Source organism: Xiphias gladius, chromosome 8 (genome assembly GCF_016859285.1).
Source record: "Xiphias gladius isolate SHS-SW01 ecotype Sanya breed wild chromosome 8, ASM1685928v1, whole genome shotgun sequence".
NCBI classification, from domain to species: domain Eukaryota; kingdom Metazoa; phylum Chordata; class Actinopteri; order Istiophoriformes; family Xiphiidae; genus Xiphias; species Xiphias gladius.
Genome location: NC_053407.1, coordinates 27,056,856 through 27,081,633, shown reverse-complemented (window position 1 = coordinate 27,081,633; position 24,778 = coordinate 27,056,856). Strand labels below are relative to the sequence as shown.

The window sequence follows — 24,778 nt, the reverse complement described above, 5'->3', positions numbered from 1 at the left end:
CAGCTTTTTTGGGAATTCGGCTGTATTAAAATACTTTGTGAGCACAGAGTAGGAGAAAAGCAAACAGATGAAGGGCTGAAACCGGCTGACACTATGCAGAATGCAAATTCTACGCGATGATGTCATGAAATTGCTAATTAGTGTATTACGTCATCTTGCGACTTTTCAAGCAGGCTTTAGCTACTTTCGATTGAAAGAAGTTGTTTACAACTACATCCTCAATTTAGCACATTGACCATATATTGTCCAGCGATATACTTAGTTTTGACCCAGTCTTGTCTGATTCAGAGTGATCATAGCTGTTATACTGAGGAAAGTGAATACAAAGGCTACTACAAAAACTTGAAAATGTGGAACATCCCGATGACATTTTAGTGCCAATTGGATAAAACACGATCAGTGCTGTGGAGCAGGATGAGGGAGGACATCTGTTTTCTGCAAATATGCTGTGAAAATTCCCCCTGTGAAGTGGAAGGAACTTTGGAAAATGAAGAACACATGATGAAGCCTGACGCTTGGAATGAGAGTGCGTCATTTTTGATCATCACATAAAATGGGTGTGGCCAGGTCAAACCCATGCGTATGGGGCAGTTTACCAAGAAAAGCAGTAAAAATATTCATCTCTAATGAGGCTGTAGTGTCTAAAGGATGGCACACAGGTGTGGAGATACAAGGGGGTAATGTGACAAAGGAAATTAGATAATAGTCTTTAGATGGGTTCTCAATTAGATTTTGAGGTGAAGGCAGCTGTGACAACAGAGGCTGATGATGTAGTGGCAGGAAGTGCCGAGTACGATCAAAAAAGATCAAAAAAGATTAGTAGACGTTATGGAAACGAACATAAGCCTGGTGTTGATATAGTGCGGAGGGTTATTTTGCTCTCTGTGGTTTGGTTTATTTAGAGGCACAAACTCTGCAGATATCATCCTGCCTTGAGGAAATCTGGGGAACACGTCATTTCCTGTAATTGTCTATGATACAATCATTCTGTTTTTAAAAACAATAACATACAGGAGTGAGTCAGTTCTTAGTGAAAAAAAAAAAATCCAGTGATAAACAATGACTTCACATGGAAAGACAAAACACATATTTATACCTTCTGGAGATCTATCTGATATTTGAAATCACGTTCAGATGAAGCACATACATTGACATCTACATCTGCCATAAGCTTTAAATATATTTTCCCAAATGGGTTTGTGCTTCTAGTTATGAGTTTCATGTGCAGATCAACATTTCCCTTCTTTACAGGATTAGTGCTAGAACATTAGGGCCATGCTGAGCGGCCTACAAACACATAATTAAATCAAAAAAAATAAAATGGCAATTGATTAAGACTACATATTTCTATGAGAGAAAATGCAGTCTTATCCTGGAGCATTAAAGAGCTCTATAAAAGTAGTCCAGCTGTAAATTACTACAATGTCAATCTCCACTTAATATGCGCTCAATCTCCTCTAGTCTTTTCAAGGCAGCTGCCCTTTTTTTCTCTATATCTTTAATCTCTTTAGTGGACTTACCCTTAGTCCGCTTGTCAGACTGGCTAGTGTCCAAAGACTCTGACTGGTCCATGCCCACACCTCCAAGGCTTTCAGCAGAGGATTTCCGCACATTCTTCTCTTCCCCAGCCCCTTTTCCAACAGCATCAGCACCCCTCCCTTCCTCCTCACCCTCAGCAACCTCCTCTGTCCCCTCCATAGCGCTCTTCGGCTTTTCCTCCTTAGGTGTCATGGTGGCCCCCTCTGCTGAAGTAATCTGTTGCCCGGCTGCGCTCATGGCAGCCATTTTACTTCGTACAATACTCAAGTGACGACGCACATACTCCTCATTTGGTGCTAGGGCTAGTGTTTCCTCCAGGCAGCGCTCAGCCCGTGGCAGGTCACGCTCCTCAAAGTAGACCACGCACAAGTTGTGCTTGCCTTGCACATTGGTGGGGTCCATGCGTAAAATGCGCTCAAAGCAGGCTTTAGCACCACGAGTGTCCTTCTTGTGGTTCATGAGGATGTCGCCCTTCAGAATTAGGCCCTTGATGTGCTCTGGGTGGTGGCGCAGAAGCTCGTCCAACACAGGCAGTGCATCAATCTCACGTTTGGACTGAGAGTAAAGCAATGCCAAGTTAAATAGGGCACTGCGGAAGCCGGCCTGCAAACCAATGGCTTTACGCATCCACCGTTCAGCCGCTGCATTTTCACTGGCATCCATGGCCAGCATGCCGAGGTTGAAGTAGCCATTGGCATCTTCAGGCTCCTCCTCCACATAGGTGAGGAAACGACGGTTAGCCTCAGGCCAGAACTTTGGCTCACCTGCCACAAAAAGCAGAGACACAGCATAAGGTGTCATTAATTTTTTATAATCCACTACTGATATTCATCTAAATAGTCTACAGATAATTAAAGTTTGGGTTATGGTTAATGCTAGGAATTAATGTTACAGTTAAGGTCAAAGTTGAGGCCAAAACATGCTCTCTAAGATCAGGATCTGATGATGCATCACCAATCATGTTGACAGAAAAAAAAACCGTACATACTCTTACAGAGAATATAACCTAAAAAGGATGGTCTTCCTGTTGTTGAGAACCTGATTGTTTTCAGTTTAAGAAATTTAAACCTCTCCAAAAGCAGACCAACTCCATAATTGCTAGGGGGATTTAAAAAGTGAACATAGAAGGTAGCCAAAGTAGAAATGTGAGGAATGAAAAGAAAATAATTTGTGGCATGCTTGGAGCTCTGCCCACATGCACACCTGTGTGCATCTGGCCACTTGCTGCAGAAAATCAGAAGTTATAAGAATTAAGTGACAAAGAACCCAGTTGTTTTCAAACATTAAAAAAGAGCTTTCAGACTGTCTGAAAAGCATTTGTACTGGCTATTAGGTCTATGCAGTCTGAAGTTCTGCAGCATACAAGTGACCCTTTGTTGAACTTTGTCATCTGAGAGATAGCTGAGTGTTAACAATGTACTAAGCAAATAAATTGCTACTGGAAAATTATACCGACAATGCTGTCTTGGACGTCCATACAACCTCATAAAAGAGACAATACTTGATGGTGAGGTTATCTTTCCCCATTGAGGATAAACAAGTCATTTCAGGACTCTGTTTATAGGACTACAATTGAAGAGAATAATTTAAAGAATGTGGTATATCCACTTAGAAAACAAACAAACAAACAAAAAATCTGAGGAATGGAGGAAGCTGCATGAGTTTGGCAAACATGGAGCATGTGGCGCAATATCATTTAGAAAGTGTTTTTTAAAAACTTATTGTTAATCAGTACATTTTTCAAATGGTGGAACAAATCAAGTGTTTGCTACTCCATCAATCGAGGGGTTTCTAAGAAAAATCTTTACACCTGTGATGATGACATATCAAAGGTTGACTGGTCTCCCAGAGTTATGTTGAAAGTAAAAAATATTGCTGCTTAATGACTCACCTCAGTTATTCTTGTTAGAACCACCTTGCATAAAATGACGTCATTCTTAATGTGTTTTTTCAGTTCAGTGTCAGAGTCACTGAAGCATGACTAGAAGGAAACTTGAACTCAGTGCACACAGTGTTCATTGCAGCACGAGGGCCACCTCTTGAATACGTTTTTACACCATAAAGGTAATGGATAAAATATTTAAACTAATGACTTCCTCATTGCCCACCTGATAGACCTCACTCACCAGACTCCTGCATGAGAAGTGCTGAGTTGAAGAGGGCAAGCTTGTGGCGTGGGTTGAGCTCCAGGGCATGGTTGAAGTTCTTCAGGGCTTCTGATGGGTCCTTCATTTCAATGTTGACGATAGCCAGGTTGTACCACAGATCAGCGTTGGTGCGGTCAAGCTCCAAGGCTCGGAGGTAGGCGTCCCGGGCCTCTGTGAGCTTGTTCATCCTCAGCAATAGCTCCCCTCTGAGTCAAACCAAAGTCAATTAATGAAAGGCACAGAAATCATACAAATCAGGACTCATAACAAAGTAATTCTTTTATATGATGGATGATTTACTGTAAAACCCATCCCCTTCCACTAAATACCAGAAAAACCAGACTAGTTATGCAAAAAGCATTTCTTTGTCATGCGGAGTGAGAATCTAGAAACACTGCAGCACATATTTCAGAGTAGAAAGGGCAAAAAAAAGATGAGATCTGGTTACAAGGTTACTGTTCAACAGAAATGTTTGTGGAAGGTGCTGAAAATTTAAGAGGGACTTGAAGGTACTGCAGAAGGAAGATTGTAGTGAATTTAAATCCAAGAATGTGTGTGCCATTTCACAGGTTTTGAAGTAGTTATTTGGCATTTGTAACTTGTTTCCTCCAAACTGGAAATTTTGGGGGGGGGGGCTTAAATGCTGGGGTTCTCCAGCTAGAACAGACTGAACATATGAAGTTACTGTATTCCTTTATGTGTGAGGGAAAAAAAGAGGGTTGATAAATTGTGTTTATGAAATCTGATAGGCGCAAAGTAAAAAATCTTGCCTGCTAATGTAGGCTTGTTTGAAGTCTGGTCTCATGCTGATTGCTTGTCGGTAGAGCTGGTCAGCCTCTTCTAGGCGTGATTCGTTGGCCCGAATCAGATTGGCCAGGTTTATGTAAACGTTCAGATGATTAGGGGCCACACGTGTTGCATACTTCTTACCAGGAATAACCTGATGAGTGGTGAGAGGAATTAGTAATTAAGTAAAAGTTATTAATTTGGTAACATCTGAAAACTACAGTAAATTTAGTGGAACTGATGACAATGTTAATGTGCCTTTTAACTGTAACCCTCCTGACTATCACCACCGTATTTCTAGATGGTGTCTTGGTGGTGGCGGTGGCAGCTGTATGTTGAGTAGCTGCTACATCGATAATTGGACTGATTTGGAAGATTTTGTTAAATAAGAAAAAAGTTAGAAGTGAGGAGAGAGCTGCCTTTTAGATGTTAAAAAAGCACAATTTTAATTCCAACAGCGTTTGACAATGTCAAAACTAGCACAGAGGCTGGTATTAAATTGCGGTGTGCTGTGGCAGCTCTCTGGAGAAAGACACATCAACATACTTTGTGGTTATACAACAATATAGCTGCTCAAAGATGGATTGTTGTTGGCAATTATACAAGAAAAACTGGAATTCTTCAACATAATCAATGTGCACCTCATCATATATAGTTAAATACTGGATACACGGTTTGTTGTTGTGGATTATGTGATCTGCTGCCATTCGGTGTTAAACTCTGCCTACAACAAACTTCTCTTCCACAGAAGGAAGCAGGAAAATATATGAATGTTGAGGAGCCGAGAGCTGTATTGCCCAACTGATGAATGAAGAAGTCTTGTTTGAACTTTTGCTTAGCTCAATGCAACTTGCTCCAAACATCTGTCAATCCTGTGTAACGTGATGAGATACCTGTGGCATGAGGGATTTGGCAACCAAGTAGGCATCTTCTGCCTCTTTGGACTTGTTCAAGTTCTTGTAAGTTCTTCCAACATTCATGTGAGCACCAATGTCATCTGCAAAAACATTGTATGGAGTATAAGACAAGGCAACACGAAAAAAAAAGGGGGGAAAAAGTCAATTTTTATCTCACATGACCCTGTTTATTTCCACTGTATTTTAACATGTTCTTCCCACTTTGCTTTGTTTTAACATTCCACAAATAACCAAACTACTTTTAAGTAGAAATAACTAGAAATAAATCTTAATGGTGTATTTAAGTGAAAAATGCAACTTTGTTTTGAGGAGCCTAAAAGAAAAATAATCCTTCTGGGAACCAGTAGGAAAAGTGAAGTGTAGAAAGGGGTCAGTCAGGACAAGCAGAACTGATGCTCTATGATTAGCATAGAAGGAAATCCTCATAGGGTTAATGTGTTTACATCGTTAATCTTGGGGAAACACTCTTGGGTGGTGAAATGGCAAGTGTTGCTGTTGCAGATGATGACAGTCTTCCTGAAAAATAACATATGATGCAAACCAAAAACACTGGGAGAGGCCCTCCTCGTTCTAACTGCACATGTTATTTAGTGAAATTGAATATAAGTTTAGTATAGGTTTATCACGGCATATAACCTGGCTGCTAACCATATGTGGAGAGTTTCTGAAAATATATGAACATGAAGACCTCTTATAATTTAATTAGAAGCTAAGTGTTACTGTATCAGCTTTTAAGTTTATTTCTTCCTTGGTTTTGTAATAATTTGGTGTATTTCCTCTTATTTTTGCCACATTTTTCCTTTCCATTTTCTTTGTGTTCCATTGTGGACCATAGGAAAACCAGCAACTGCATTGGAAGCTATTAGTTATCCTATGAACAATAAACAATAGCCTTTGTTAGCCTGTTTCAAGAGTGTGGTCATTTAATACAGTAGGAATAACAAGGGATCAGGGCCTTAAAAGGATCATTCTGGTTTATTTCATCTAGGTGTATTTCCCATAAATGTGGCTATTGTGGCTCTGTGGGTTGTGCTAATTTTGCACTTGCCACCTCCCTTGTTGAGATTTGGGGAACCAAGTCGCCCCGTATGTAGATCCCTAAAGGTTAGCCATTATGGCTGTTCCTAGCAGCTACATTCTGTGTTTACCTTGGGTCAGACTCGGAGACAAATATTTTAAACGTTAAATTTGTCAGCTGTTGCCGCTCGTGCTGGTTTTTCCCAATAAACGCTGTTTTGCGCGAGTCCTTTTTTCCCTGAATCTCAACAATGGAGGTGGCGAGTGAAAAGATTGGCAACACCCACAGAACCACAGTTTTGGGAAATACACCAAGCTGAAATAAACCAGAATTAGCCTTTCCTTTAACTAACAGAAGGTGGAAACTTCAATAGAAACACTTTACAACACAAAATCCTTGCAATTTTGAGGTAATAGTAGAATGTGTAGTTTTTTTAAGCAAATAATAATAGTTTCCCTTATCCCATTACATAGTTGTGCAGTTTTTGTGACTGATGCAGCCACAATACAGGCAGCTACTACCCTGGCATCTTGTACCTCTGTAAGCTTCCTCATGTTGCCGTAAGAACTTGTGGAGAAAAATGAGTCATCTCACTCACGTAACTGCACTTGTACGCGTAATTTACAGAAGTTTCTGCAGTCACATATAACACACACAGGAAAACTACACCGGCAAACACAGGCAGAGCGTGACTGACAAAAACAAAAGCCCACTGAAATGCACTTAAAAATGCATTTTCTTAACCTCTCAACAAATTCCAAAGTTAAATAAAGACCTGTGACAGTATCTAAAGGGGGTAAATTAAATTAGTGACAACATTATTAGTGCACTTTGAAATCATGTTAAATTTCACATGACACAAAAATTACATTTTTTTTTTCTTTACATGTGTGATACAACCATGTCATTCCCAAATGTCAAAACAGTGTTAGATTTATGAATGCCTGTTTCATGTTTCTTACCTGGCTGGACACGAGTGGCCTGGAGAAAATATTGCAGTGCCTTCGCATAATTATTTTGATTCTCTAGAGCATGGCCAACATTATTCCACAACTTGGCATTGTTCTTGTTGACCTGAAGTGAAACACAGTTTAGGAAACACGACTATAGGGTTTTGTTTTGTTTTGTGAAGACTGAGCCGTCATTATCATTCTGAAGGGATGAGTCTTCTGTTAGACTGTTTTAATCTAGTATTTTATCACAAGGTGATTTAATGTGTGTTTCAACATTGGAAAACGGCCAAGCAAGGCTGCCTCAATTCTTTCCATCCTACCTTCAGTGCAGAGGTGAATAGAGTATATTCTGACTCCCAGTCCCAATTCCTGTTGAAAGTTTTCACTGCATGTGTAGTCAAAAGCACTCCAATCATCAACCAGGAAATCTTCTTCAAGTGTCTACAAAAGAAAATTATAAGAGTTTCAAATTATATTGATTTGGTGATATGATAAACCACACTTCAAATTGCTGACATTTAACATTTCAGAGAACCCGATACTTTTGTGAGTAGTATAAGGGTGCAATGTGTGTCTTTATATCAATAGCGATGACTTTGTTCATATGTAATAATGTCTGCACCTCATTTCAACATTGTAGTAACAACTGCCTAGTGAAAAATGTGTTCTGTTCGTGTTTCCCTGAGGAACAGGTGTGTGAGCAATTTGTTTTGATTTTTATAGACAGATTAGATTTTGTTGCTTTACCTTTATGAGGCAGTAACATAATTTTGGACACTCACCCTTTATGTGAGACAATCTTGAACCCATGTGCGACAAGAACACAGAAGCCCATACTGGGTACATAAAGTACTCTCTCTGCCACAACAAAACCCACAGGGAAGAAGAGGTTGGACGCAGGAATAAAAGGCAGGACGATCAACGACAGGGCCTGAGGGAGAAAGACAAAATTAATGCAGTCCACATGAGTCATCTTACTTAAATGCACTGCTAACTACATACCAAAGTTCAGAGATCTTGCTCAGACATGTGTAAGAAACATGCAGGAAAGAAATATTAAAATGATCCACTGGGGCTCATACGATTAGACAATTAAATGATTACTCGATCGACAGAATTAATTGGCAATAATATTGAGAATCAAATAAATATAAAGGTTATTTTTTCTAACACAATACACCCACAATTTGCTGTTCATTGCCATATGATAGTATTTAGCGGTTTTAGATTATTGGCTGGTCAGATCAGCAATTTCAGTATGTCAATTTGTGCTTTAGGAAATTATAATTGCCTTTTTTTTTTTTTGACATTTTATATGAGATCTGATACTGTAGGTTGTGCGCAAGCTGGAGCCTGAGGGTTTGTCAGTTTTTATATATCATAGTGCAATCAAAAGAAAAAAAAATCAAAGGTTTTTTTAGTGATTTGCTCATTATACAGTGTCTCGTTGTGGAAGTTATATGGTTGATATATGGGATACTGGCAGGATAATTGATGAGTGGATATGAGCAGATATTAACTTGGCTTTCAGGAAATAATGAGGGGCATGTTTTAATATAGTATGACTTTTTTTAGACAGTTTAACAATACAGCAGATACTGTAAACAAATAATGAAAGTAATCCTTACTTGCAGCCCAGTGCACAGCCAGCAGCCGCCATATTGTAGGTAGGAAAAGGCACTCCAGAGCAGGGGTCCTCCGTAAACAACTGTTATCTAAAACGAATGTGTCTCATGCTCCATGTGAGACAGCTGGCAGCCTTTCAATGATGCTAAGTAGGTTGATGTGGTGTGATATTGTTATGCAATATATTCCAAGATGCTCTTAGCAAACCAGAGTAAACACTACAAAGGTCATAATTCAGTTTATTTTGTGTTGATTTGTAGTCCCCTTTTCTAAAACTGAAGCTAAGAGCAATACTGTGAGGAAGTTTACTGACCTTTAAGTACGAGAGCCACGGACCTGTTGCACAACAGATGCTAATTTGTTTCTCTGTGCCACAATGAACAGTTACCACTCATTCATTCCTTTGAAGAGTTTATGTTTTATCTCTTCATTTGTCCTGGCCAATATAGCCTAATTTTGTTATTTTATTTACTTGGTTTGCTAAATTTAAGAATAAATTATTTTATTCTATGATAAAGTTGATAATGATAATTATGTTCTGCAAGTTTAATTTTGTCCTGGTTAATGAGTCAACGATGTAATGTAGCAAAATTCACAAGAATTATGTTATTAATAAAAAACCCGAACATGAAAAACAAAGGTGAGAACCTTTATGGTACAAAAGCTACGGTAATAAATTTTGTCTAAACAAATTATCGTCAATTTTGGCATTGGGTAATCCAATACCCGATTTAGTAGGACTAAATATCATTATCTGCTGTTTCTGTTAAACAGTGGCTGTGGCTGGTGAACACGAGGAGCCACTTTATTTGATGGTTTGGTAAAGACGGTTTCTTGCCCTTCCTTGTACAGCATGAACTTTCTGTGTAAAAAAGTGTTAAAAAAAAACCCAAAACACAAAAAGATTCTTTTGTTTCTAAACTATTTACAAATCCAAGAAGCCGCCCAGTCTGAGTAGTGCAGAGTGAATATACCTTTGTCAGTAATGGAAAGGAAAAAAGGAACTACAATGTGAAAGTCCAGGAGGCTGCTCTGTACTAGCAAATATTGGAAGCTCATTTGATTGCAAAGCCCTCATTTGTTTAATAAGGAGGGAAAAGATGTACAATTTGTTTTACAATAGAGAGAAACTCTAAAATGTGTTTTAATGAGCTTTTTTTTTTTTTATGGGTATATAAGAAAATAGAAAATAGTACTTTTTCAAGCAATGTGCTTCCAATCTTTTTAAAATCAAGGATTATGTGCTGCAAGTTTGACATGGTTTTGTTTGTTTGAAGTTTTGTGTAGCAATACTGCCGTTGCACCTTGACTTGGGTATAAACTTGGTGGGCAGAGCAATGTTGTACTTTCAACAAGTAATTCAAGAATCTTGTAGTGGTCTCCCAAGAAAAAGGGGGTCCAACATTTAGTTGGTCATGTGTCACAACAGTGTTGCATTGTTTTGTAACATCCTGTGCCAACACTTGCCGCCTCCTACACATTGTACCTTTGACATTAACAACAACTCACTCAGTGTCACGACTTCAGCATACTAACCGATGCCGCAGTCTGACTTCTGAACTTTAACCGAATGTAAATTGTAACCTTAAAGTTGCATGAAAAAGTTTGGTCACCCCCGGTCAGAATGTCTGTTACTGTGAATAGTTAAGCGAGTAAAAGATGACCTGATTTCCAAAAAGCATTAAGTTAAAGATGACACATTCAATATTTTAAGCAAGATTACTTTGTTATTTCCATCTTTTACAGTTTCAAAATAACATAAAGGGAAAAGGGCCCGAAACAAAGGTTTTGGCACCCTGCATGGTCAGTACGTAGGTAACACCCTCTTTGGCTAGCATCACAGCTTGTAAGGAGCCTTTCAGTTCTTGTTAGGGGGAATTTTTACCCATTCTTCCTGCAAAAGGCTTCTGGTTCTGCGAGATTCTTGGGCCCTCTTGCATACACTGCTCTTTTGAGGCCTTTCCACAGATTTTTGATGATGTTTAAGTCAGGGGAGAGGTGTTTTTTTTTTTTCCCATGAAATTCTGCACCTTTTTTTTCTCCAAACATACCTTTGCTCATTTTGGTCAAAAAGTTCTATTTTAACTTCATCAGTCCACAGGACTTGTTCCCAAAGTGCATCAGGTTGTTGCAAACTTGTGATTCTGAACTTTGTTGCCTTTCTAGCAATCCTACCAGCAGTGCTCTCAGAAAGTTGTCTTGGTCTTCCGCACCTCAACTGGACCTCCACTGTTCCTGTTAACTGCCATTTCTTAATTACAATACGAACTGATGAAACGACTACGTACTAATCTGCATCACCTGGCCCTTCCTAAGGGTGACTGCCATAGCCCAAACAAACTAATTAAGGCCTGACACCTTTGTAAAAGTTATCTTAAAACTCAAATCTCTTAGGGTGCCCCAAACTTGTGTAGGCTCTTTTTTCCCCACTCTAAAATTATACAAAAAACAAAAATAATACACTAATCCCGCTTAAAATGTTGAAAATTATGTTCCATCTTTAACTATATGCCTCTTGGATATCAGTTCATCTTATATTCACTTAACTCTTCACAGTAACTGAAATTTTGACCAGGGGTGCCCAAACTTTTTTCATTCCACTGTACTTATTATATTGAAATGCATTTAAATAATCTGACCAAACGCCTCCTCACCATGATGACAGTCTTGGCAGAGCTGTGTTTGTAGCGCAGGCTGTGGTAGGCTAGCAGGCCCAGAAAAGTGTAGAACACCAGTGTGGCTAGGTTACGGAGGTCTAGGAGTGACTCCACCAGGGGGATGGTTCCCATAGTCCAGTCGCAGCAGAGCTCTGACGGATTCAGTAGAAGCCATGCATTCACAGGAAGTAGGTAGTTGAAAGTCAGTTGTCTAGTAGGAGTGGGGCTGACTGCTGCTGGGTTATCAAATCTACAAGAGGACACAGAGGTGAAAAAAGTTTATCTTCCCAATAAAGCTGGGTAGAGAAGGAGAGGGTAAAAAAATATTTACTATGACATACTGGTTTGATATTTATGAGGGGGAAAAAAAGGTAAGACTAAGATAGGTAAGAGAAGACAATGATTAAGACCTTTATTAACTGCACTGATGTAAAGCAAAAGTTGTGAACCACAAAACTGCATCTAAACATATAACCAGTAACTATTTGTGATCAAGAAAGTGATCACTATACCCTTGAGACAAATACCACACTATAAAAGATGTATAATAATAAATAAATACTAATAATAAATTTGTCCCACTTGTTTTAACAAGGTGACCTAACATGTCAAGTACATGCAAAAATGCAATTTAAGAAAAGCACAATTGCAGCATGGTACAAACTTGGAAGGTAGAAAACTTGCAAGGATTAGCTGCCATAGTAGTACACATCATCCTACTAATAAATGGAGAAATCCGTCTATCTGGTTCTCGAGAAACATATAAAGAGAGTTGGTTAGGGCTGGGATGACTCGATGCTGCAGCTGACGTCATTGATTAAACAACGATGCGTTGTACAGATGGCTCCGACCGGTCAAAGCTTGGATTCCCTGGAAAACAAGCTGCAGCTACAAAAACTTGCACAGGACCATCTAAAGTGTGGGAGAATTTTTTCGGCAGAGAGCCAAGCTCTGCAAAATGTAAATGGCTTATCACCGCAGTGCAAATGCTATGCATGGTCATTTGAAGTGAAAGCATCCTGGAGCGCTTTGTTTAAGATGCAGCGACAGCAGGACAGCACCATTTTATTTACTTTTTAGCCCCAGCCAAGCATGAAATATTAGGATTATTAACAAGCAGAACAGGTAATTTATTCGCCGCTGCTGTTATGGAAACTTAATGTTACACCATGCGTCCTCTAACGCTGTTATTTGGCAGTTTGTATATTTTCTTTTTCTTTTAATGGCCATGAATGAAGGAGAACATGACTTAAACTGATGTCAAATCATTTCAAATATTTTCCTTGCTGATGCAAAAATAGATTTGCCAGTGATGAAATAAAACTTAAAATGGATATGAAATGGATTTAAGTCTAGTTCTTATGTAAAAATAGTGATTCTCCAGAATCAGGGAAAGGGTTAATATGACACACAGTGATTACATTAATCTACACTCACTTGCCAATTTATTAGGTACACCTAGATAAAAGTAATGCAGTATAATACAAAAGGCCTGCCATAAATCCTCCCTTTATGAGGATTATAATGTTCAGTTTTTAGTGAATATGTTTAGGAGGATGTTGATTTATTTTAATGGTCATTTTGGAGGCTGTAATATGTGGTGCTGCTGAACTGTACTGGGTTGTACTGAGGTGTTCCTAATATTTTGTCAACCTTGATTCATATGAATGGGATTATGGGACAGAATATTAGGAACACCTCTCTGTATATATAAACTAATATAAAAACTAAAATAAACTAATTATCTTTCCATATCAGTATCCTATTCACATTGCGTGGGACATTTAGTGTTTATGAATGTTCCCGCTCAGTGCGTCAGACTCATGCATCTTACTGTTTACATTCTTTATATTTAATCTGGTACAGGATACCCTCACACTCTCAGTCATCATGGTGAGCCCCAAAAGCTACCCATAACAACCATAATCCCAACGACACCAGTTGGGAGATGAGATCTCAATGTTTTGCTAAACCAATACAGTTTTCCCTATAGAAATGCTAAATGAAAGGCATCTTATCTAAAATAAAAAGGAACTTTTTTAAAAAATTATTTGTTTAGGAATATAAGCGCGTCAGGCATCAGGATTCATCCTCGAGCGACCATGATGGTTGTCCATGGCAAATATCAATAGAATATCTGAACTAATGTTTTGCCTGTACCAATGTCAGATGGACAACCAACTGACCAACTGACCAACTGACGTCGAGATCCTTAGACTCTATTACTAGCAGTACAAAATAAATTTGACAATAAAAGCAGCTGTAATAATATGAAAATATACTGAAATCTATAAACCATCTGGTGAAGGCTCTTGCGAACGAAAACATATGATCTAAAATGTGAATATTCTGCAGTCATATTGAACATGTTTTGTCTATACAGCTGCTATGTGACATCCCCATATCCTTAACTTTTGATCTGTCTCTCTTTGGTGTTCGAGGTAAACACCTCTAGCCCCTATCTGTACCTGACCTGCTCTGGTAGAGCAGGTAGTCCTAAATTGTTGCAGAGGACCACTAGTATGGAAACGAAACACAACTGGGAAGATGATAATCTAAATATGTGGTATTGTTATGGCTTGGGAACGCAGAATTTCTCTCAGACAATCTGGAGACAGCTTTAGGATTACAGTGAGGGGATTAGTGCATCTAGGCTAATTGTCTGGAATTTTATCTTCACAAGGAAATGCCATTAGTTTGAGGCTATGTGGAATCCTGTACAGACAATTTCAAAATAGTTCGGACGCAGTAAATATTAAATCCAATTAAACTATCAACATTTGGCCATTAACATAGTTTTCTCACTGGTCACGTAGTTTATCTAAATCTAACCAATGAATTTCTCCTTCTGAACTACTACCTGTGGCAGCAATGCCTCCATACAAGTAGATATGTCTATTGTTTCCACTTCAGAATGTGGTTTTGGCTGCTTCAAAAGATTGTGCACAAAATTAAATTCAAAGACATATAGACATTGATTTTCTTATCTTTGCTTTGGAAATTTTAGTTTAAGTAACAATGAGCTCAGTGTTTAACCCTCGCCACCTTTGCAGCTCTATGTAGGTAAATGCAGTGTATGTACGTGAGCAGTTCAATGTAACCAATAACTCCTCCCTTCAGTTTGATATAATGCATGGTACCTGGATTGATACACAACATTTTTAAAAACAAAGCTGGAATGAAAAACTGTGACAAGAAAAAAGTCCCTTATTTATTCATTGACGTACAGTAGGTTGTAGTCATGTCTTAAATAAATAAAGAGAGACTACTATTTCACAAACACTTCTGTTTGCTTTTTAGCGTGTTGCAGTAAAATCTTTGAGTTGGTCCAGTTTTAAAAGTGTAGCTCTACAGATGCTGCATCTTATCTGCACAAAAGGAAATGACATTTGCAGATACCAAAGGGCAGTTGAATACAGTCAGTCATGATTTGAATCAAAATGGATTGCAGGATTATATAAAAAAAAAAATAAAGAACTATAATAGTTTAATGTGTTTATTTCAGATTATATAATAGTTTACATAATGTCTCTATTTGATTAAAGGAGAAAATCTTCCCATGGCCCCTGGATTCCTGCACATAATGGATGTGACTAACAGGCCTTCATTTAGTCTGTAGTGTATAGTGCACATGGGCAGAGTCTGCATGAAAGTGAATTATACATACATGTACAAACATTTGCAATGTAGTTGCTCTTATTCAGTGTTGCTCTAATTCCTTGATCACAAATGCTCACAGCAACCAGTTGTGTGGCATTCAAAGGCCAGTGCCACAGCAACCTGAAACGCACTGTAAAAATAACCTGTAATCCTCTTACACGACAGTGAATTAGAAAAGAGAAAAGCTAGCATCCATTTCCTAATTTTTTTTTTTTCGTTCCTCAAATGATTTCCACTAAGTTATGAGCATCCTAGATAAGATATTGTGCCCCCTTAACACAAGCAGTATCTATCTATGGATATGTTTGTGTGGTACTTGTTGGTGGGGTTAATGTTGGGGTTTTTAATCACTGCAGAGGAATCTTATGAGAGAGAAGTGCTTGTGGAGAGCACAGGATCGGCTCTTGCTCACAACACTTTTGCTAAAGACAAAGTAGCTCCTGTACTATGAGATGGGTATGAGGCTCAGTGCAACCATCTTCTGGAGCTCCAGACACAGACTCTGTACATCTCAACACATTGGTGATAAATAAATGGTCATTTTGGAGCATTAAAGAGAGAAAGTAGAAAAGCTAGCATGGTACTAGCGTTAATCAAATAAAGACATTAAGTAAACTATTATATAATCTTAAATAAACACATTATGCTATTATAGTTCTTTATTTTTGTTTTATATAATCCTGCAATTCATTTGCATTCAAATCATGACTGACTGTATTCAACTGCCCTTTGGTATCTGCAAATGTCATTTCCTTTTGTGCAGATAAGATGCAGCATCTGTAGAGCTACACTTTTAAAACTGGACCAACTCAAAGATTTTACTGCAACACGCTAAAAAGCAAACAGAAGTGTTTGTGAAATAGTAGTCTCTCTTTATTTATTTAAGACATGACTACAACCTACTGTACGTCAATGAATAAATAAGGGACTTTTTTCTTGTCACAGTTTTTCATTCCAGCTTTGTTTTTAAAAATGTTGTGTATCAATCCAGGTACCATGCATTATATCAAACTGAAGGGAGGAGTTATTGGTTACATTGAACTGCTCACGTACATACACTGCATTTACCTACGTAGAGCTGCAAAGGTGGCGAGTGTTAAACACTGAGCTGATTGTTACTTAATCTAAAATTTCCAAAGCAAAGATAAGAAAATCAATGTCTATATGTCTTTGAATTTAATTTTGTGCACAATCTTTTGAAGCAGCCAAAACCACATTCTGAAGTGGAAACAATAGACATATCTACTTGTATGGAGGCATTGCTGCCACAGGTAGTAGTTCAGAAGGAGAAATTCATTGGTTAGATTTAGATAAACTACGTGACCAGTGAGAAAACTATGTTAATGGCCAAATGTTAAGTTTTATTGGATTATTTTTCTGCTATTACGAAAAAGCTAATTATTTTTACGATAATCACATCACACTGTTTAGTCTAAGGCTGAAATGCAATTTAAGCAGAATTTTGTTGCCGCTGATGGGATAATGCACCCTACCTCGTGAAGACAGGGAGCTGGGACTGGATGACTTGAACCCTGATGATGACAAGTAGAAGGGTGCTGATGACAAGGACAATGAGCTTCAGCAGAGTTTGCAGGACAGCATAGGGGAAACCGTCTTTACCCTGCAGGACTTGCCGCAGTGTGTCCAACAGCATGGGCAAGGTAAACTGAGAGTAGCAACAGGAGAAAGGCCAGAAGGAAGGGTCAACTCGACATTATAGTGTAAAGGGTTCCTACACACCTTCAGATTTAAATTCCACTTGTTTTTTATAATTTAAGTAAATATTCCATCGTGATTCAACTTTTGATGTAAAGAATTTTAAAATCCACTTTGACATGCTATTAAAGAAAGTTTAGTGCTAACTGTGTTCACTATGACTGTCTTATGTATCTGTCTTCTATAGTGTTAAAAAACACCTAATCCAAGTGGCAACTGCTTGTTAACACCACTTTTCAGTTTATGCTTAGATGAGGTGTACTGCAAAAAAGCCAGCCATGCTTTGATGCTGCGTGACCAACAGGAACGAGGAGTGACCAAGATTAGGGAGCCTTACCCCTTGTGCAACGAACACTTCGTGAATACAGCAGATGCCGACAACAGTGATTCCCTGCTCCTTACACAGTGTGGCTGCAGCCACTAGAACAACTGTCAGAGCAATGGGAGCCCAAACTGGAAAAAAAAAACAAACAAACACACAGTAAACATAAATATCATACAACCTAAATACAGTTTTTGACAATGGTTCAATCCATGATGTACACATTTGGCAAATTCTTAATGAACAGATTCTCTTGAGCCAAAGTATACCAGCCCTGGGGCAATGCAGCCTTATATTGCCGGAATTTGGAGGAAACAAGCCTTTCATCCTTGTCAGCCCCCACTGTCCCCAAATCCATTGTTTACTGAAGTGTTTAGGAAAATCCTCATCATTCTGTAAAGTTGTTAAATATCACATAATCAGGCATTCACGCGTATTTGGTCAGCGTCACTTGTAAAATACCACTTGAGCTTTACTAAACCAATGAAAAAGGCCTGCAGCAGGGTGAAAATAATGGATGTCAGGAATTAATTCCTGTGTTTGCTCCTGTTAGCAGGATGGGTGTTATTAATCAGTGGACATTACAAGGAAATCAAAGTTATATGGATATATTTTACTCTATTTTACCAGTCATCTATCATGTGTTTAAGAGAAACATCACAACTTGTCCTGTAAACACCACCAGGGAACTTATAGCTGTTTTGTAGTGTTACTTATTCTTTGTCGGCCAATTAAGGCCAATATTTTGGTCATAAACTATGAAATATGTGACTTTGTGAGTTAATGAGAACTGTCTGAATGGACCTTTAGTTTTGGTCTCTGTGAGGCTAGACTATCTCTTTAGGGAAGGAAAACAAGTTCAACCTTCAGGTCTTTCGAAGATCTAGAATCTGAATTGGAACACAGTTTGAAGGAGTTGCCAGGTGCCTAAGGAATAGTGCTAACAGAAACTTGGCAGGTGATTCCGACAAAACCGCCTGTACAAGTACAAGCCAAATCAAAGAATGAACATAGTGCTTCAGACATTTACAAGTAAAAACTGGAGCCTGATCAACATGTCTGTATGACTTATTATTGGCCAATTTTAGCTTATCATAGATACACTGGTATCTGTGCATATTTTGGCCGGTGATATAACAAGAATTTGCAGTAAATAAAAGGCAGGAGACACTGTTTGTTTGAGGTAATTTAATAACAGTATCACCATCACATAGTTTGTACCAGAGAGCACTCACAAGTGTATTTTTCAACTGTAAGATCTCTATTTTATCAAAAATGCTTAAATTAAAAACATTATTAGCTGAAATATCATTACCTGGTTTATTTATTTATTAATTTATTTATTTTTTAAATGTATATCATTTTTGGGCATTTTTATGCCTTAGACAGGAACAGAAGAGAGACGAATTAAGGAAGAAAATGCAACAAAAGCTCCCCGGCCAGGTGCAATTGGGGGCGTTGCGGTTCATGGTTAGCAATCTAATCCCTAAACCACCAGGGCGCCCCTTCATATCTATTAGTATAAACCTTAAAAATCTATTATTGGTTGCACTGTAGTTAATACTTAGCAAATTATTGTCACGACTTACTGTCATGGTTTCTTACATTGAAACGTAACAAAAAGACTGACGCAGAGCTAGAGCAACTCAGTATGAACCAAATTAAAAATTTGAAAGCCTTTATCATAGATGGTGACTGCACATTGCTCATATAATATAAACTTAAAGGCGTGTAGCAGCATAGAAATTTTACTCAGATAGCGATTATAGAAACAAACTACATGCACAGGTGTATTTAATGACGACAGTCCCCACCCACTGACTAGATCACAGGTTCCAGGGCCTGGAGAACCACCACCAAATTACCAGCCACATATGAAATTCAGAAAACACAGGTGCATCAGAATTGCAACAGTGAACACTGCAATATTGTAAATATAATTTCAGTAAACATTCAAAAACAGGTATGTAATTAAATGGCATAGGATATTATATTTTAATTAACCCATGCAAAGCAAAAAACACCTATCAAAACAATTCCGTTTTCAAATGAAAACTGAATTGGCTTTGAGCCCTGACAGTTTTCCTCTGAGCCGGATGTTTGACCCTATCCAAACCCCTCCTGTTGCCACAAACCTCCTCAATCACACAAACATTTGACTGTGGAATATTTCTGCTTTTTAATGAATGAATAGGGTTTGGTTTTCCGCCTCTGCCTTGAATGTTTGCAAAAATGTCTGAATAGAAGGGCATATGGAAAAAAAGACTTGACATGAACTCAGTATGTCTTGAATGTGGGACGGACACAAGGGAGACTAGTGAGGTAAATTTGACTTACCGATGGAATGGTCTGCACCTGTTGATTTTGTGTAGGCCAGGAAAGCAGCCAGGAGGAAGATTGAAGACAGAAGTTCAGCTCTGCCAACCACACCTGTGACCTGATGATAAAAAGTGGAAGCAGTGAGTATTTCAGCCCATATATACAGATCAGCAAGCTTCTTAAAATTGATTTCATTTACTTAACCTCTGGGAACTGTCACTGATCCCACAATAGGACATTCCTGATACACCTTGAGTAAACCAATAGACAGAGTAAAGCTCTGTTCTAGTCTCTGAGGGCATCGTCTGTCATTTGTGTAAATGATGACTGCCCTCATGTGGAAGAAACAACATTCTCACTTCTACTACAACCAAAGGCCTGAGTTCTTAGAAAGTGGCATACCCTAAAACCACCCTTAAGGTCCAAAAATGGTTCTACAAAGCACTTGACAAAAGAAAAATCTATTGTGTCTATTGTGTATCCCTTAAGAGCACACTAAGCATTACAAGAGGATTAAAACTTCCTTGAAAAGGGTATTAGCACTTAGATTAAACAAGGCACATGTATTGCTTGCTGACCTTCCTACTACTTGTCGGTTGGTGGTAGTGGAAATAATTCACTGGCTGCCCATTGAGGTGCAACCAGCAACGTGTGTGTGTGTGTGTGTGTGTGTGTGTGTGTGTGTGTGTGTGTGAGAGACTGTCTTTTGAATGAACCTGAATCTCAAAAAACACCAACCCTGCTGCACAAACAGAGTCACAACATTTACCTACACTTCCTGTATCAGTCAGCCCCACTGATGCATTAGGTCACTTGATAAAGTGGGCAAATTCTTATGCAGGGACCATTTTGCTACAAGGTTACTGAGAAAACATGTATGCCCCAAACTTAAATTCAATGTTTTAGTTTTGATTACACTGTCTAGTGTACAACATAGCATAGAAGTGCATTATCTAAATAACTTTATACCTACTCTATGCTATCACTTGTCACGGTGGCTCTAAATTAATCTAGTCTAATTTGGTCACATAAAATAAGGAAAGTCCAGGAAAAGAAGATTTTAAAGTAAAAAGGAAATCCAAGGAACATGCAGTATATCTGCTTACAGACAACCTTAAACTTGTCTTGTCAGTCAATCAAAGCTAATTCAACAGAATGGTCGAAAGGCTGACTACAGTTAGCTCTATTGGGCTGAATTACTCATACAGCAAATCCCATTTTCTGTCTGCCTGAACATCGTTGGGGCGAAGCTTTTCAGTGAGTGCTTTCCCACAATGCCATTTTAGAGCCTTAAGATACTGTGTGGAGTACACAGTATAATTTCTATTTGAAGGTACTTGGAGATACTAAAAAAAAACAAAAACAAAAAACAATCTGTCGTCTCCATTCAAAAAGACAGATAACCAAAGAACACAGAGAAAGACATGGGGACACACAGGGAGTCTTTGTATGTACTCATCATGAAGGGACCTTCAGTGCTTGGAGCATAACTCAAAAACAAATGATCCGTTCAGAAAGAGATTCCAGACGGTGATAACATGAAGGGCATTTGCTGGACTAACTCTAAGGGCTCATTTGTCAGGCAAATTGTTTCCATTCAAGGAGTCTGTGAGACCCTGCATAGATTTGAGAACACCATGAGGAAGATTGGTGCAGTGGTGCATGCTGTGTAACAGTAGCACTTCACCCCAAGAATCTGAATGTTTTCTTTGTTTTTCTGCTCTGGTCAGGGCCTGCCTGGTTGTCAGTTCAGCTACGCTGAATAGGATTTAGACAGGCCCTATGGACGAGAATGAGATTAAGATCAAATGATAAACAATAAACAGGGTTTTTGGTTTCCCATCAAGGTCACACAACTTTGTGACCTCAATAATATCCATGATAAACAGCCTTAACAATTAGCTTTCAATTTAAAGAAGAATCTTAGTTTTAAAAATAACTAGTTTTAAAAGCTTTGAATGTAGCACAAAACAATGTCTTGTCAGAAGAAGAGGACTGATGACCACTGCTGTATAAACAGAAGGGATTTAAATGACAGTAGCAGTAACTGCAGTTGCTGTAATCTCTTAATAAGTGAGTTAATAGCATGTGCTTAAACAAACCCCCACAGCAGGCGAGGGGGTGTCTTGGATTAGGTATTGTCACACCTTAAGCAGGCCCTAAGGGGCAAGATTAAACAATATACTATGTGGACAGTTGTTTCACCTCTTGCTCAACATTATAATATTTAAAAAAAACAAAACTTAAAAACAGTTGGACTTAGATTTGGCTTCTTTAGCTCTAATTGTGGGTAGGAAATATTTAGTATTGATCCTGTGGAGAAGCCACGCACCCAGCTGTATAAGGACATAAACATGGCTACCTGTTCAGAAGTGCCAAAACTGAAGCACTGTCTGGTTATGATGCTCCACCCCGCAGACACGGGTAATGGGCATGATGGAGCAAAGCTGAGATGGTGACGTTACAGCAGTGTTGTACAAGTTATTTCCTAATCCTCTTCCCCTGTTCTGTATGTACACATAACGCTGTTTTCTGACCCGGTGTATTGGCTCTTCTATTTTGTATGATGTATATGTGGAAGGTTGTATTCATGACATAGTGAGTGTTGTTCTTATAATATTTGGTTATATAGTTGTAGATAAGGTGCTTGTAAACTAAGGATTGTCTTCACATGCCTTGCCTGGTTGAAAACATACGAAAGATGTTATATTTTGCATACATTTTCCCGTTTTAAGCTCAAGTGGATGGTGAAAGTCAAACCGGAGAATGGTGCATTAGTAATGGTTTGTGTGGATGTTGGCACTGTAAGACCACCTTTGTGCTGCTTACAGTGTAGTCATAATATCCCTGCCTTAGAATTTCTCCAACATTCCTGGTCTTTCCAGTGGGGTGGGGCATCACTTGGTGAAGGGCCTCATTTTAAGGTTAAGATGATTAGCATTTTCTGCCTAGAACTGAAGAAATCATATAACGATCCCGTGAAATAGGTACATTTGAATTCCCATGGGAAAAAAATCTCTAACTGATTATTTCAACAGGAAATACTGTACAAAACTTCAAGGAAGTAATGATTAATGATTAATTTCAGTGGATCTTTTAGAATAAAAAATCATCCTCAGCTTTACAACTAAAGTCAGTGATCAACAGTGACTCAGTTTAACACGGCAATAGTCTCTGTGATTTCAGTTTTTCATTTTAATCTTGCTAAAGTTTTTAATGCAAAGTTATTTTTACTTACAGCTTCGGTATGGATGGGATGTACAGCAAACAGCAAAGCTGCCACCAAGCTGGAAGTCTTGTCCAGGAACAATCGACACACTCGCAGGAAAAGCACACATACTACGGCGTGTAAAACCACGTTGAGGAGATGGTATGAAACTGCACTCAGCTCACTGAAGAGGTAGTTCAGTCGGAAGGTGAAAACGGTGAGGGGTCGGTAAGATTTATGGCTCCGTTCCTTTAGAGGGACACACATTTATGCTGTCATATGCATGTCAGTTGACTAACAGAGAGACATTAAAATCTGACAAATGTTTGCTTAACCTTTTCAGTGATTGTACAAATTGACCTCAAAATCAAGTTAATCTGAGGAGGTTTTAACTGAATTCCTTCAAGTTCCACTAGACAAACATATTGTACATTTCATTGACCTAAATAAAACTGCAAATAAACCAACCCTGATCCTAAACATAAATGCTAAAGAATAATCACTTAAGCTTGTATCAATAATGTAATCTTACTAAGTGTAAACTAGAAGTAGGCCTTCACTAATAAAACACACAGGTGTGTGCTGGACCATCATTTACCTCAGCCATGGGCGTTCCCCAGAAGTCATTGAGGAATAGGTTGCGGAGAGGGGTTGAGGGTCGTAGGTCCTTGTTGTCAAGGATTGCTGAGACGTCATCAAACACGAAGCCGCACGACAGACTGTTCCAGTAACATCCCACCACCAGTCCAGTCAAAAGTAAAATCTCCTTCCATGACACGGCAGCCATGGCTGACCAAAGCCGTCATTGATCACTGTAAAGGAGAAGACAGAGGTCTGATATATATCAAAACTAACTGACACCAAGATGTGTTAGACAGGCACCTTGTTATGTAGATGGATTTCCTGATTGACTAACATTTTCAAAACAACCAGTCAATCCTAACAGTGCAACTCTCCAAAGGAGTTGTATAGGAAGTTTATACACAACCGTGTTTCACAGATCTCCTTTTACCCTCCTTAACTTGCTTGTCACAGTACTCACTATGTTATGATGGCTTAAAATCTGTGTTATTACTATTATACCCCTCTTTTACCACCCTTATCATATGCCAGTCTGTTTTATTCTTTTGGGCTTGGGGGGGTTTTCAAGTCTGGAATTTGGGGAATATAACCTGGCAGCTAGACTACCCAACAAGTAAAACAACGGACGAGGATATTACCTCTAATACTAGAAAAGCAAACAGTCTAGCAGCCGGTCCGGTACAGTGACAGCTGGCTGCAAAAGCAATGAAGGGTGTTACCTCGCCAGCAACCTATAAGCATTGCTAGCGAATATTAGATTGGTTAAATAGCTATGTAACTGCAGGCGTTGGTCAAAATAATAAAAAGTACACTGCTACCGATCGATCGCGGGAATATAAGAGTACAAAAAGCCTCAAGCAGCATTTTTCTGGTATTTCCAGACTGGCTGTTGCAACATAACGTTAGCTAACGATAAAGCTAATTTAGCAGCTAATGGTTACTAGCTTGATACCAGTCCTGTAAGCCGGAGAAGATGGACGCAGATGATTTTTTTGGGTCTTTCTTGCATTTTCAACTCACCGTATCTATAGCAGGGTAGGCTTTGACCGCAAAGGTGATTTCAAAAACCTGGAATGGTCACACACACACATACGGAGTACACAATTCAGCAAGCGGCATTCCACTTGTGCAAACTAGCCTCAACACATCATCACTATCACTTCCGGTGCAGAGGTGACCGCGCAAGTTAAACGTTAGCTAATTTACACTAGGCGCTTGACAAACGAGAGTCTGTGCGGCCAATGCCAATTTTAAAGTACCGAGTGTTAATGCTATATCCGCCATGGCTCTACAGTTTGGTAAAGTTCCCTGCAAGGGTGTACCCGCCG

The 24,778-nt window shown here is 38.8% G+C and overlaps 2 protein-coding genes across 2 annotated transcripts in view; one reads left to right on the top strand and one right to left on the bottom strand.

Moving 5' to 3' along the window:
* Positions 1-24,642, bottom strand: tmtc3 (transmembrane O-mannosyltransferase targeting cadherins 3). Its single transcript, XM_040133023.1, has 14 exons — positions 24,471-24,642; positions 23,467-23,680; positions 22,899-23,117; positions 19,679-19,778; positions 17,357-17,472; positions 16,797-16,969; positions 11,641-11,893; positions 8,143-8,291; positions 7,681-7,801; positions 7,370-7,481; positions 5,366-5,469; positions 4,457-4,626; positions 3,666-3,892; positions 1-2,303 (listed from the first exon to the last, which is right to left on the bottom strand). The coding sequence occupies exons 2-14, from the start codon at positions 23,653-23,655 to the stop codon at positions 1,426-1,428; spliced, it is 2,811 nt and encodes a 936-aa protein (XP_039988957.1). The 5' UTR covers positions 23,656-23,680; positions 24,471-24,642; the 3' UTR covers positions 1-1,425.
* The window catches only part of cep290 (centrosomal protein 290), a 39,011-nt gene continuing 37,152 nt past the window's right edge, over positions 22,920-24,778 (top strand). The window contains exon 1 of the mRNA XM_040133022.1: positions 22,920-23,030. Coding sequence (XP_039988956.1) covers positions 23,028-23,030 — 3 coding nt within the window. The 5' untranslated portion in view covers positions 22,920-23,027. The remainder of the gene's footprint in view (positions 23,031-24,778) is intronic.

What these genes read in the sequence shown, in the direction of transcription:
- tmtc3 (XM_040133023.1), bottom strand. Translation starts at nt 23,655, where the DNA reads ATGGCTGCCGTGTCATGGAAGGAGATTTTACTTTTGACTGGACTGGTG. An exon ending in AGGTGCAGACCATTCCATCG is followed by an intron (nt 17,473 to 19,678) that starts GTAAGTCAAATT and finishes TTTTTTTTCCAG; the next exon opens with TTTGGGCTCCCATTGCTCTG. An exon ending in CCAAATCCCTCATGCCACAG is followed by an intron (nt 4,627 to 5,365) that starts GTATCTCATCAC and finishes ACCACTCATCAG; the next exon opens with GTTATTCCTGGTAAGAAGTA.